We start from the raw sequence: 13,030 nt of genomic DNA on the forward strand, positions 1-13,030 counted from the left end.
ACTGGTTGGAAAACTGTTCCCAGAGAGTAGTTATCAGTAGTTCAGAGTCATGCTTGAAGGGCATAACAAGTGGGGTCCCACAGGGATCAGTTCTAGGTCCTGTTCAATACCTTCATCAATGATTTAGATAATGGCATAGAGAGTACACTTAAAAGTTTGCGGATGATACCTGGCTGGGAGGGGTCACAAGTGCTTTGGAGGATAGGATTATAATGCAAAATGATCTGGACAAACTGGAGAAATGGTCTGAAGTAAATAGGATGGAATTGAATAAGGACAAATGCAAAGTACTCCACTGAGGAAGGAACAATCAGTTGCACACATACAAAATGGGAAATCACTGCCGAGGAAGGAGTACTGCGGAAAGGGATCTGGAGGTCATAGTGGACCATAAGTTAAATGAGTCAACAGTGTAACACCATTCTAGGATGTATTAGCAGGAGTTCTATAAGCAAAACACGAGAAGTAATTCTTCTGCTCTACTCCATGCTGATTAGGCCTCAGTTGGAGCATTGTGTCCAGTTCTGGGTGCCACATTTCAGGAAAGATGTGGACAAATTGGAGAAAATCCAGAGAACAGCATCAAAAATGATTAAAGGTCTAGAAAATGTGACCCATGAGGGAAGATTGAAAAAATTGGGGTTTTTTTTAGTCTGGAAAAGAGAGGACTGAGAGTGGGGACATAACAGTTTTCAAGTACATAAAAGGTTGTTACAAGGAGGAGGGAGAAGAATTGTTCTTAACCTCTGAGGCTAGGACAAGAAGCATTGGGCTTAAATTGCAGCAAGGGAGGTTTAGGTTGGATATTAGGAAAAAATTCCTAACTGTCAGGGTGGTTAAGCACTGGAATAAATTGCCTGGAGAGGTTGTGGAATCTCCATTATTGGAGATTTTTAAGAGCAGTTTAGACAAACACCTGTCAGGGATGGTCTAGATAAGACCTAGTCCTGCCATGCGTGCAGGGGACTGGACTAGATGACCTCTCGAGGTCCCTTCCGGTCCCATGATTCTATGATGATTTTAGCACATGTTCAAAACCAGACAGCCCTGCCTAGGCAAAAGTTGTTAAAACAGGCCTGTCCTAAATCAAGGAATGTGTGTTCATCTCAATTTATGTATAAGTAGTAAATAGAACAGCAGGAATGGCAGGAAACAGAACAATTTGGAATTCAGCAAACACAAGTGGGGGAAAAAAGAGCATGGAGCCTCCTTCACCGCCAGACTCCATGTCACCTTCTTTACTGCTTGAATAAACTTTACTTTTGAAGGGTAACTCCACTTTGAAGGTTCACTAGACTATAAAAGAGAGGGGCAGAGAACCCCAAGTTAACTCTAAGAAGACAAAGGCACCGACACCTTTGGGCCTCTGGGAGAGATCCTAACCAAGGAAAGGGTCAGTCACAATCTTGTTGGAAGACTGTGGGTGAGACAAGCATCTTCAACAAAGCCTTGAACCAAAACTTGCAAGATTAAGTTTTAGACTTTTAGATGTGTGTTTTCACTTTTATTTGCTTGTAACTATTGTTAATTTTATTTCATATCCTTGAATTCCCTTAAAATCCTACCTTCTTTTGTTAATATTCTTGTTTTATCTTTAATCTAAACCAACTCAGTGTTTTGTTTAACTGAAATGTTTGGTAAATTCAGTTAAGGTAGCAAATTGTTGAATATTGATTCCTTACAGGGGCAATGGACCTATAATATCTGAACCATCCAGGAGAGGGCTGGACAGTGCAGAACACGTGTTTTGGGAAAATCTGGGACTGGGAGTTTGTTGGGGCCAACCTTTGAAGGATACAGCACAACCCTCCCAATTGGGTGTCAGGCCCACTTTATGGGCTGTTGGGCAGGTTGGCATGGCCTCAGTGCCCTCCTTCGGGTATTGTGCACCCCAGAGATGCATGGTGAGGGCACTTCATCACAGGGAATGCAATACTGAGTTACCTGTGAGCAGGAGGGTTTCTCTGTGAATCCTGCACTCCTGTGTAAGGGCCAGTCACAATCTGGTTCCGTTTTTATGGCTAGATTACTATACTGCATATCACTGTTAAAATTAAAGTTTGGTATTGAAATTTCACATAAAATGCAATTGTTAGCGGCTTATTGGGCCTAAGTATTAGGTTAAGAATCTCATCTGGCCCACAGAGCTCTTCGTCCTGCTGAGTTAGGGAAAATGAGCACCATGAAGGTGGGTCTTTTAGAGGAGTCCTTAAAAAAAAATCAAGGTCCTGTGTGCGCGGTGAGACCATTACAGGTCCCATGGCACTAGTAAGAGTTAGCCATGATGTCTTTGCCCAAAACTTCCCTTCCCCTTAAGTTCTGGATTGAACTATGTGCCAGTTGGTTGCTGTCCTCCACTTCAATAAGCAGCGTATAAAGAAAAGTGATCCTGACCATTGGAACAGAAGCCACTTGAGTCAGTGGATACCCTATTATACAGGCAGGTAGTATAATATTTTGTAACCCTGATCCAACTCATGTGGGTGAGGCCAGAAAATAATGGTCAGTTTCTTACCAGCACTTTTGTGTAAGAGCTTTCGTTATGGCAATCACCATCAATTTGGGTTTGATTCCCTGTATATTGAGACTATATTTTATACAGGAAATGTTTCTCAAACTCTTTGACATCCTGAGTGTCATGACACTGGCCAGAATCACTCTTCCTATCAATGAAGGGATCTTAGAACCAGCCAGAGTGCTATGATGAACCCCAGCCACTCTTTTTCCCACCTCCAAGTATGTGAAAAAATGGTGTCAGGTGATGCCGAAAGGCTTCAAACACTTTTATGCCCACCCAAATCCAGGGTCCTTGGTCATCTCTGCAATGCAAGAGAAATCAAAGTTCACTAAAGGTGCTCCTAAGGACAAGCATACTAAGATGTTACATCTGTATGGATGAAAGGTATATTCATCTGCCTCATTGCACCCAAGTTGGTGAACTGCCAAGTACAATTATCTCATGTGGGGGAGGGTTGTCCCCTTCCTTTTGAAAATCCCACAGGATTGTGGGGATGAAATGAAAGAGAACATCATGGGGGGCAAATGATTGTGATAACTCATTGCAGGCAGCCATGGATGCCTCTTACTCAGCCTCAAGGCCAATGGTCACAGCCTTCTCTATGAACTAGGCCTTGTGGCTCCAGGCATCAGGCATACCATACGAAGCATGATAGAGCACTTGGCCTTCAAGAGAATGGTGCTTGTCAGCCAGAATCAGATTAAGTGCTGTATTTCTCCAAGGACTCAAGGGCTGCATTATGGTCCCTGGGAACTTAGAATCATAGAATATCAGGGTTGGAAGGGACCTCAGGAGGTCATTGAGTCCAACCCCCTGCTCAAAAGCAGGACCCATCCCCAATTAAATCATCCCAGCCAGGGCTTTGTCAAGCCTGACCTTAAAAACTGCTAAGGAAGGAGATTCCACCACCTCCCTAGGCAACGCATTCCAGTGTTTCACCACCCTCCTAGTGAAAAAGTTTTTCCTAATATCCAACCTAAACCTACCCCACTGCAACTTGAGACCATTACTCCTTGTCCTGTCCTCTTCCACCACTGAGAATAGTCTAGAACCATCCTCTCTGGAACCACCTCTCAGGTAGTTGAAAGCAGCTATCAAATCCCCCCTCATTCTTCTCTTCCACAGACTAAACAATCCCAGTTCCCTCAGCCTCTCCTCATAAGTCATGTGTTCCAGACCCCTAATCATTTTTGTTGCCCTTCGCTGGACTCTTTCCAATTTATCCACATCCTTCTTGTAGTGTGGGGCCCAAAACTGGACACAGTACTCCAGATGAGGCCTCACCAATGTCAAATAGAGGGGGACGATCATGTTCCTCGATCTGCTCGCTATGCCCCTACTTATACATCCCAAAATGCCATTGGCCTTCTTGGCAACAAGGGCACACTGCTGACTCATATCCAGCTTCTCGTCCACTGTCACCCCTAGGTCCTTTTCCGCAGAACTGCTGCCTAGCCATTCGGTCCCTAGTCTGTAGCTGTGCATTGGGTTCTTCCGTCCTAAGTGCAGGACCCTGCACTTATCCTTATTGAACCTCATCAGATTTCTTTTGGCCCAATCCTCCAATTTGTCTAAGTCCCTCTGTATCCTATCCGTGCCCTCCAGCGTATCTACCACTCCTCCCAGTTTAGTATCATCCGCAAATTTGCTGAGAGTGCAATCCACACCATTCTCCAGATCATTTATGAAGATATTGAACAAAAACTTACACCTTAGCTCTCTGTGGAAAGCCTTACAAATATCAACCCCAGAAAAGGCAAAGTATGCCGCCTTATTCTCAGGCCCAACACTCAGAATACCAGGAAAGGGAGAAACTAGATGCTCCAGTGATGTCTGTCTTCCATCTTCTGAACCAGCCTGGCTCCTCCTGAGGCAGCAGATTTGATGGGAGTGTTGAGAGCCACAATGGAGCCATCTGAAACCTCCCTGTGATGGGATATACAAATCCCACATTGGGTCTGAAGTGGTTAAAAGAGAATACGGGGCCCAGGGATCTCCTTTCCTCTAGGTCTGCTGAGCATGCTCTGACTGGATGAGTGGGTTAAAAGGAGCTGAGCAGTCAGGCAGAGGGTGATGGACAGGCTGCTGGGAGATGAGCCTTCTCCGAGAAACCAGACAGAAGGCTGAGTCTGACAGGGGATCATGGGCTGGGTAAGGCCCACAGGTAGTGCCTTCTCCAATCCCCGCCCCCTTTAAGAACAAGCAGGTCCTGTAGAGCTCTGCTTATTTGGGCTTTTCTTGGGTTTGTCTACACTGCAGTTATACACCCGCAGCTGGCCTGTGTCAGCTGACTCAGGCTTGCAGGACTTGGGCTACAGGGCTGTAAAATTGCAGTGTGGACGTTCGGGCTCAGGCTCTGGGACTGATCCTGTGAGAAGAGAGGGTTCTATAACTCGGGCTCCAGCTCGAGCCTGAATGTCTGCACTGCACTTTTACAGCCCACAGCCGAAGACAGCAGACATGGGCCAGCCATGGATGTTTAATTGTAGTGTAGACATACCCTCAGTTAAATTATTGACACTGTGGAGGAGCACATGGTTTGGACAGAGACATCCATTAGGGGAGGATCTATGAATAGGGATTCTCTATATCTTAGTAAGGAGGAGAGGATGGAAGATGGTAAAGTACAGGTAGGATCTGATGAAAAACAGTCGAATGAAGAAGAGTTGCTGTGGATGCTCGACTCTGCCCTTCCTTTGGTTGTACACACCCTGTTCCCAGCAAGCTACAGCACAGAGCTGAACTCCATGCTATGCAAGGTATTGCACACCTGTCGCTCTCCCTCTGGCATCATGCCCCCACACTTGTGCAGTAAGCTCTTTGGGGCAAGGATTGTCTCCTATGGCAGTGGTTTTCAAATCATGGGTTGCGACCCAGAAGTGAGTCGCAGAATGGAAGGGACTGGGTCGCGGTGGCTCTGGTTAGCATTGCCGACTAGGCCATTAAAAGTCCTGTCGGCGGTGCTGCCTTGCTAAGGTAGGCTAGTCCCTACCTGTTCCGACACTGCATTGTGTCCCGGAAGTAGCCAGCAGCAGGTCTGGTTCCTAGGCGGGGGGGCCACGGGCTCTGCACACTGCCCCAGCCCTAAGCACTGGCTCTGCACTCCCATTGGCTGGGGTGGAGGTGGTGCCTGCGAGTGAGAGTCGGACCTGCTGCAGGCTGGAAGCCTGCTTCTGCACCTGGGCTGTGCTGCTGACCGGGAGCTGCTGGAAGTAAGCCCTGAGCCCCAACCCCACACCCCAATCCCCGGCCCCAGCCCTGAGCCCCCCCAAACCTGGAGCCCCCTCCTGTACCCCAAACCTCTCAACCCTGGCCCCATCCCAGAGCCTGCACCCTCAGCCCAGAGACCTGACTCCTGCCCCAGCCCACAGCCCCCTCCCACACACTGAACCCCTCATTCCTGGCCCCACCCTGCAGCCATCACCCCTGCACCCCAATCCTCTGCCTCAGCCCTGAGCCACTCCCACACCCCAAACCCCTCATCCCCAGCTCCATTGGATTGTGGGCATCAGCAGTTTTCTTCAAGTGGGTCGCCAGAAAAAGAGTTTGAAAACCCTATCCTACGATGTATTTGCATGGTGCCTAGCACAATGGGGCCTCAATCTTGTTTGGGGCCTCAAGGCACAACAGTAATACAATAATACAAATAAATAATACTTGGCAACATTAGGCTCCCTCATCTCAACACAAGCAGAAACTAACTCAATAAAATCTTAGATTATCATAAGAACACATATATTTCACTAAAATGAAAAAATGTAAACTGATAATCTAGTTTAGAAAGACATTGAAACTAGTTAGTAGAAAAGCATGCCCAGATTGCTATGATTCTGGAAACAAATTATTGCTTTCAGAATAAGAGAGGGAGAGGAAAGCAAATTACCAAAATATTCAAAAAAGAACAATGGTAGGCAGAAAGTGTGGAAATTTAAAGATTTCTCTATTTGTGCAGTAGTTCAAAGTTTTCAGAGCAGGGTAAAGAATCATTATGGATGTTCAAGTGATTGAATTCTTTTGTTCATATGAATCTGCCAGTGTATTTTCCAAAACATCTTGGGATAGAAAATAAACATTCTAAAAATCAATTATTTATCTTTGGGCTGTCCACCTGTTTTCTGCATAGGAAAGAACACAAAATAAAAATTAATTAAAATGTTTTTTTCTAATAAAGTTAGAGCAGTTATAAAATGAAAGTGCTCTCTCAGTACCACTGTTATTTTTATTTGAAATTTACAGTATAACACATTTGCTGGATTCATAAACTAGAAATAAATTCACTGAAAATCTAATATAATGTCTAGGGGTTTGAGTGTTTGTTGCTACATATGCATTTTCTATTTAAATTTAGGTCTGAATTTATTAACTAAAATATCATAGGGTATTCTTTGGTTCTCTTTATGTAGTCCTAACATAGGTCTTTAAAACCAAGAAGATCTCAAGGTCAGATTCAGACTGACTTATACACATGCAGCTATCACTCTAACAAATTTGTTTAAAACTGGAGCAGCAGAGGATAGGAATTCTTATAGAAGTTGACCAGTTTAGCATAATTTCTCTAGGAATACTGTATGGTTGCAAATCATAGGCTAAAACTTCCAAGCCTCACCGATTTAAAATTCCCAATTGAGGCCTGCAGGCTCAGTTTTGTATATCAACAGAAGTAAATAGTTTGACATTGTAGATGTCTCTGATGTTATCCAGTTACAATCTGAGTAATTTGGAGCAAAACACTCTGACTTACTTTATTAAAAAGGGAAGCGTTTGCTACAGCATGTTGTTGATCTTTTCTTGATGAGCACCCAACTTTTTCTTTCAAGAAAAACGTAACCCTATTTGTTCAGTAATATCAACTTTTTGTACTTCTGTGTTTAGCTGATACATTTAGAAGGAAACTAGAAGAACTGGAGCGAGAGAAGAATTCTTCAAAATTTCAGCTTCCTTCAAGGCATCCTTCAATTATCAGCTTCTTGGACAGATTCAGTGCACAAGTTCAAGCAGCGTTGTTCTGGGCTGCAGATCGGTAAGTTCACTGGAGCATTATGACGTGGAACTATATTTCTGTTTTTCTTGAAGTACTGGGTATAAGTTATGGCTAGATTTTTAATTTTTAAACAAAAAATGAATGCTTTGGAGCACTGATACTATACCTTTTAAGAATACAATAATAATATTTCAGTCCCATTTATGTCATTTTTCCTTTTCTCCAGGTCTTTGAAAATTGTCATATTAGAGCCTGAGCCTGAATGAATGAAGTCAATTTGACTTTTACCACTGATTTCAATGAGAACAGGCTTGAACCCTTGTACAGCAACTTAAACATATAGCAGCAAGGCAGCCTGAGCTACATCTCCCTGTGGAACTAAACCCAGTTCCCTTTTGGGGAGATGAAAAAACATTTAACTATAAAGTGTGTAAATCACTTCTGCCCTGGATTCTCCTGCCAGCTTGGGAATCACTTTTATTCATTATTAGTTAAGGACTAGCAATATGCTGAGCACTGTGCAGTTCACAAAAATAGTCCGTCTCTCCCGCTAGAGCTAGCAACTTGCAAGACAGAGAGAATCCGAGATGCACCAGATGACCCTGGGGAAGTAATTAACCCCCTCCCCCCCAATTTTTTTTTCTCATTTGTGTTTGAGTCTCTTTTCTTTCACACTACTGAGTGGCTTAATTACAAATAAGGAGGTTCTTTCTTAGGTATTTATTAGTTATGGCGTTAATGTGGGAAATCTTGTTTTCTGACAACTCACAGTGATAAAGATCTTGGTGTGATATTTGATCTATGCATACTTGTGTTGACTTACATAAGTGCTAGATAAAATACATATAGACAATGGGACTTCACTAAACAGATATTCTATTGTTTTTTTTTTTTTAAATTTGGTTTAGCCCTTGTTCATTGTATGTATAAAGTAATGTGATTTGTTTTGAAATACACTCCATAAGGATTACCTCTTGTGGTCTCATATGGTAGAAGAGAGCGATTTTGTCAATTGTATGGGTGACAGAACCATGAATCAAAGTACAGGATAAAAGATACTTAAATGCTGTATCAAGAGGTGCCTTTCATATTATTTGTAATAAATTATTCTTGTATTTCGAGAGAGACTGTCAACTTGAATGATTGGAAACTGATTAATTTTAAGAAATTTGTTTTCTGATGGGGCATCCTCTAAATTGTATGTCCTGAGTATTATAAAAAAAATGTTCATGACAGTTTTTCTGTTCCCCTGCTGAAGACTAGAAGCATCTTTTGTGCAGGTGTGAGAGCAACAGTACCAACCACAGTCAGACCCAGTTCTTGCTTTTCACCCTTGTCTCTGTGCACACGACTCTCTACTGTTTTTTTCAGATTCAGCTTGGCTATTGCTTTTATTGTTAAACACCTTTTTTTCACTTGTGGTCTTTTGCATTTGACAGCACTTTGTATATAGTTTCTCTGTTTTGCTAATAGAACATACTCTTCTCCAGGCTCTGCAAGAAGGTGTTTAAAAATCTTTAAAATAAAAAAATAGGTACAGTAATATTTTAAATAGGGCTAGCTTGAAAAAAATCTGTTTTGTGAAAAATGTTGAAGTTTTGAGACTTGTTCCACAGTGGAATAAAATCGAGGTCTTTTGAATTATTCATGAACAAAAGAAAAAAAGAGAGAAAGAGAACGAGAGAGAAACACACAACCCAGAGCAGCCGTAGCTTGCTGGTTAGGGATGTGGGAGACCCCGGTTAAACCACCTAGATCTCCCATATCCCAGGTGAGTGCCCTAACCACCAAACTATTGGCTATTCTGGGGTTAGTTGGTCTTTTGGTCAATCAGTCTATCTGGTTTTGACACGAAATTCCAGACTGGATCAGAGAAAACTTTTCTACAAAAATTGAATCAGAATTAATATATTTCTGTGAAAATTTTAGGTTTTGACAAATTCACATTTTCTGATGTAAGTTTTTGGGTTAAAAAAAAATCCTGGCTGGCACTAGCTTTAAGTTTCCTCTCCACAGCTGTTTTTAACAGCCTTGTTTCTGCTGCATATAGCCGAGTTGTCATCACTACCACATTGAACACTTGTATCTTAGTTATCACACATACATCCTGCTGCTCAAACAGAGCCTCTGAAGACACTGAAATGCCACTGATGCAAGACTGATCTCATGTGTGACTTCTTTGGATATAGAACATCCTGCTGTCAATTGTCTATCCAGAAAACTATTCACCCATTCAACGTCATTGCCATCTACATGCTGTGCCTGTACGTTGTTCATTTCCATTTTATAGCTTTGGTTTTATTACCATTGATCTTAAGTCCCTCAGATTTTGCAGTTTTCCACAGCTCTTCCAGCACTAGCTGTAGTTGGTCTGTAGTTTCTCCAAGTAAGGCAACATCATCCCCTAATGATGAATATTTAAACTTCATACCTTCTACTTGGCTTCAGTCACCTTTATCATCACATAGTCTATTTGAACATTAAATAATGTAGGTGAGAGAACGCATCCCTGGTGTACTCCTTTTCCAACTTAAACGAATCTATAATATAACCGTAGATCCTCACACAGCTAAACGTACTGTGCTACAGTTTCTCCACTCGGCACACCAAGGCTTGAGGCTCCCCAGACTGACATAATAGTATGCACAGTACTCACCAATGCACTAAGTCAAAAGCAGCTGCAAAGTCTATAAACACAATGTTAACTTTTTTTTGTCCCTCTATTCGTTTTTCAATAATATTCTGCAGAGCATATATAGCATGGATCTTCAATTGACCTGGATGGAAACCACACGGGTTGTCTCTTTTTTTGGGCTGACATAATATATCAGTTCAGTAGTAAGACCATAAACACCTTCCCTGGGACTAACAGCAGCACTATTTCCCTATAATTTGAACAAACTGATGACCCTCCTTTTTTTTGTGGTGATGGCAGTCCATTTTCCAATCTTCTGGAATGCACCTGGTTTCCCAAACTCTTAAGACAACTCTCTGAAGCCAGTGAACTAAATCTGGGCCACCACCCTTTAGCAGATCTGATGGAATATTGTCAAAACAAGGTGCTTTATCCTTTTGTAATTATTTGACTGAAATCATCACTTCCTCTCACATCACCAGCTTGTTTTTTGTTGGATTCGTTTTTGAATTAAGTTGTTTATGTCTTGGTGGGGATCTGTTCATTAATTCACAAAAATGCTCATGCCGGTGCGTAAATTGGGCACCAGAATCCTGAGTATTCTCCATTTTTGTCTTTAACTGGCAGAAGTCATGAGAATGGATGTCCAATTAGGACCTTCAGACTTTCAAATATCCATTTCTTTTCTCGTCTTTCAGAGGCTTCCACAAAGCACTGCACCATATGATTCCACCATTGGGGCACCAAGCCACTAGATTCTTTGTTCCTAGTGCAGGTCCGAAGCCCAGATAAAGTGGGAGGGGTGGCCAATGGCCTGATAAGCCATTCCTATGAAGCCCTGTTCTTAGGCTAAGGCCTTTGGCTAAGCAACAGAGGCAGCCATAAGCTGGGAAGCAACCGGTCACATCCTCACATTCCAAACTAGTCACATTGAAAGAAGGTGCTATTGGGCTGTTAGGAATACAATCCTGTCCTGATAGTGCCTATCGCCTCCAGAGAAAGGGAAGTGCCTAGAAAATGTAAAAGGAAACTTAGTTTGATAGCATCCTGTCTGGCAAGAACTCACTTATCAATAGCTGGGATGTGAAATCCTCATTTCTGTATTGTTTTGTCATTATAGTTCCCACTTTGCTATTAGAAAAGGAGTACTAGTGGCACCTTAGAGACTAACCAATTTATTTGAGCATAAGCTTTCGTGAGCTACAACTCACTTCATCAGATGCATTCAGTGGAAAATACATGCTGCTGGAAATGGCCCACCTTGATTATCACTACAAAAAGTTTTCTTCCCCCCTCCCGCTCTCCTGCTGGTAATAGCTCATCTTAAGTGATCACTCTCCTTACAATGTGTATGATAACACCCATTTTTTCATGTTCTGTGTGTATATAAATCTCCTCACTGTATTTTCCACTGAATGCATCTGATGAAGTGAGCTGTAGCTCACGAAAGCTTATGCTCAAATAAATCGGTTAGTCTCTAAGGTGCCACTAGTACTCCTTTTCTTTTTGCAAATACAGATTAACACGGCTGCTACTCTGACACTTTGCTATTGTTTGTCTGTATAATCTCTGTCTGGTCTGTGATTGTTCCTGTCTGCTGTATGGTTAATTTTGCTGAGTGTAAACTAGTTAAGATGGTGGGATATAATTGATTACATAATCATGTTATAATATGTTAGGATTGGTTAGTTAAATTTCAGGAAAATGGTTGGTTAAGGTATAGCTAAGCAGAACTCAAGTTTTACTATATAGTCTGCAGTCAATCAGGAAGTGGGTGGGTGGGTGTGGGGAGGGGAAATGGGAACAGGGAATGGGGGTGAGGAAATTGAAATCATGTTTTGCTAAAGGGGGAAATGGAAACAGGGAATGGGGGTGAGGAAATTGGAATCCTGTTTGGCTAAGGGCAGGAATGGGAACAGGGACAGAGGTGTAAGGCTCTGTGGTGTCAGAGCTGGGAAGGGGGACACTAAGGAAGGAAACTAGAATCATGCTTGCTGGAAATTCACCCCAATAAACATTGAATTGTTTGCACCTTTGGACTTCGGGTATTGTTGCTCTCTGTTCATGCGAGAAGGACCAGGGAAGTAAGTGGGTGAAGGAATAAGCCCCCTAACAGTTACCCAGTAGCGATTTCCAAAAGATATTCTACCATGGAGGAAGAGTGGACTTTATTTCGAGAGTCTCTCACAGAGATTGCTGGAGTGGAGAACAAATGGGACTAAGGAGAATGAAAAAGCAATGTTGGATTACAAATGATACCATCAAACAGAGACAGAAAAAAAGACACTAACAACAGAGTTAATGAAGAGAGGAGGAAATGGGTAATAAAAAAAAGAAATGTTTTGAATGAGCAGTCAAGAGGGCCTGTTGGAATGATGCATTTAGGTGCACCTGAATGCTTTTCTTGTTTCATAAACATTAAGTAAAAATAAACACATTAGAAAAGAATCCCACATCACTGGAAAAGTCTAGCTCTAATGTAGATATCAGCAAGAATGCAAGAACATAAAGTTCCATGACCATTATATACACACGTACTTCGGCAAAAACAAAATACGAAAAGCAACCATCTATGTGTAGCATTTTAAAATGCTAGACCGTTAATGTGTATGTGCCTTACACTGATTACAAATCATTACCTCCTCACCAGCCAAACTGTACAGGATTCCCAGAAGCTCTGAAGTGCTCTTGTTTTTGCTAAGTGACCTTTCATACAGCTCTCAAAAGGGTGAAGATTTCTGACTGGCTGGTGAAGGACCTACAAACACGCCACTGTAACAAGGGTTATTCTTAAAGTGGTACCATCAACTTGGAAATCACATTTCCTCTGAATATCCTGAACTTGTTCTTGTGTTACTATGAGAAACTAAACAGTTTTCAGTGTCAAAGTTACAGC

At 42.3% G+C, this 13,030-nt stretch overlaps 1 protein-coding gene across 3 annotated transcripts in view; it reads left to right on the forward strand.

Annotated features, from left to right (window-relative positions):
* Positions 1-13,030, forward strand: part of DISC1 (DISC1 scaffold protein) — a 363,689-nt gene that overhangs the window by 100,996 nt on the left and 249,663 nt on the right. For all 3 annotated transcript variants that reach the window (XR_014710969.1, XM_084624148.1, XM_084624149.1), the window contains exon 4: positions 7,391-7,538. Coding sequence is in view for 2 of the 3 variants with exons in the window: in XM_084624148.1 (XP_084480274.1) it covers positions 7,391-7,538 (148 nt within the window). In the remaining variant the exon portion in view is untranslated. The remainder of the gene's footprint in view (positions 1-7,390; positions 7,539-13,030) is intronic.

Source organism: Lepidochelys olivacea (genome assembly GCF_965140295.1).
Source record: "Lepidochelys olivacea isolate rLepOli2 genome assembly, chromosome: 3".
Lineage (NCBI taxonomy): Eukaryota > Metazoa > Chordata > Testudines > Cheloniidae > Lepidochelys > Lepidochelys olivacea.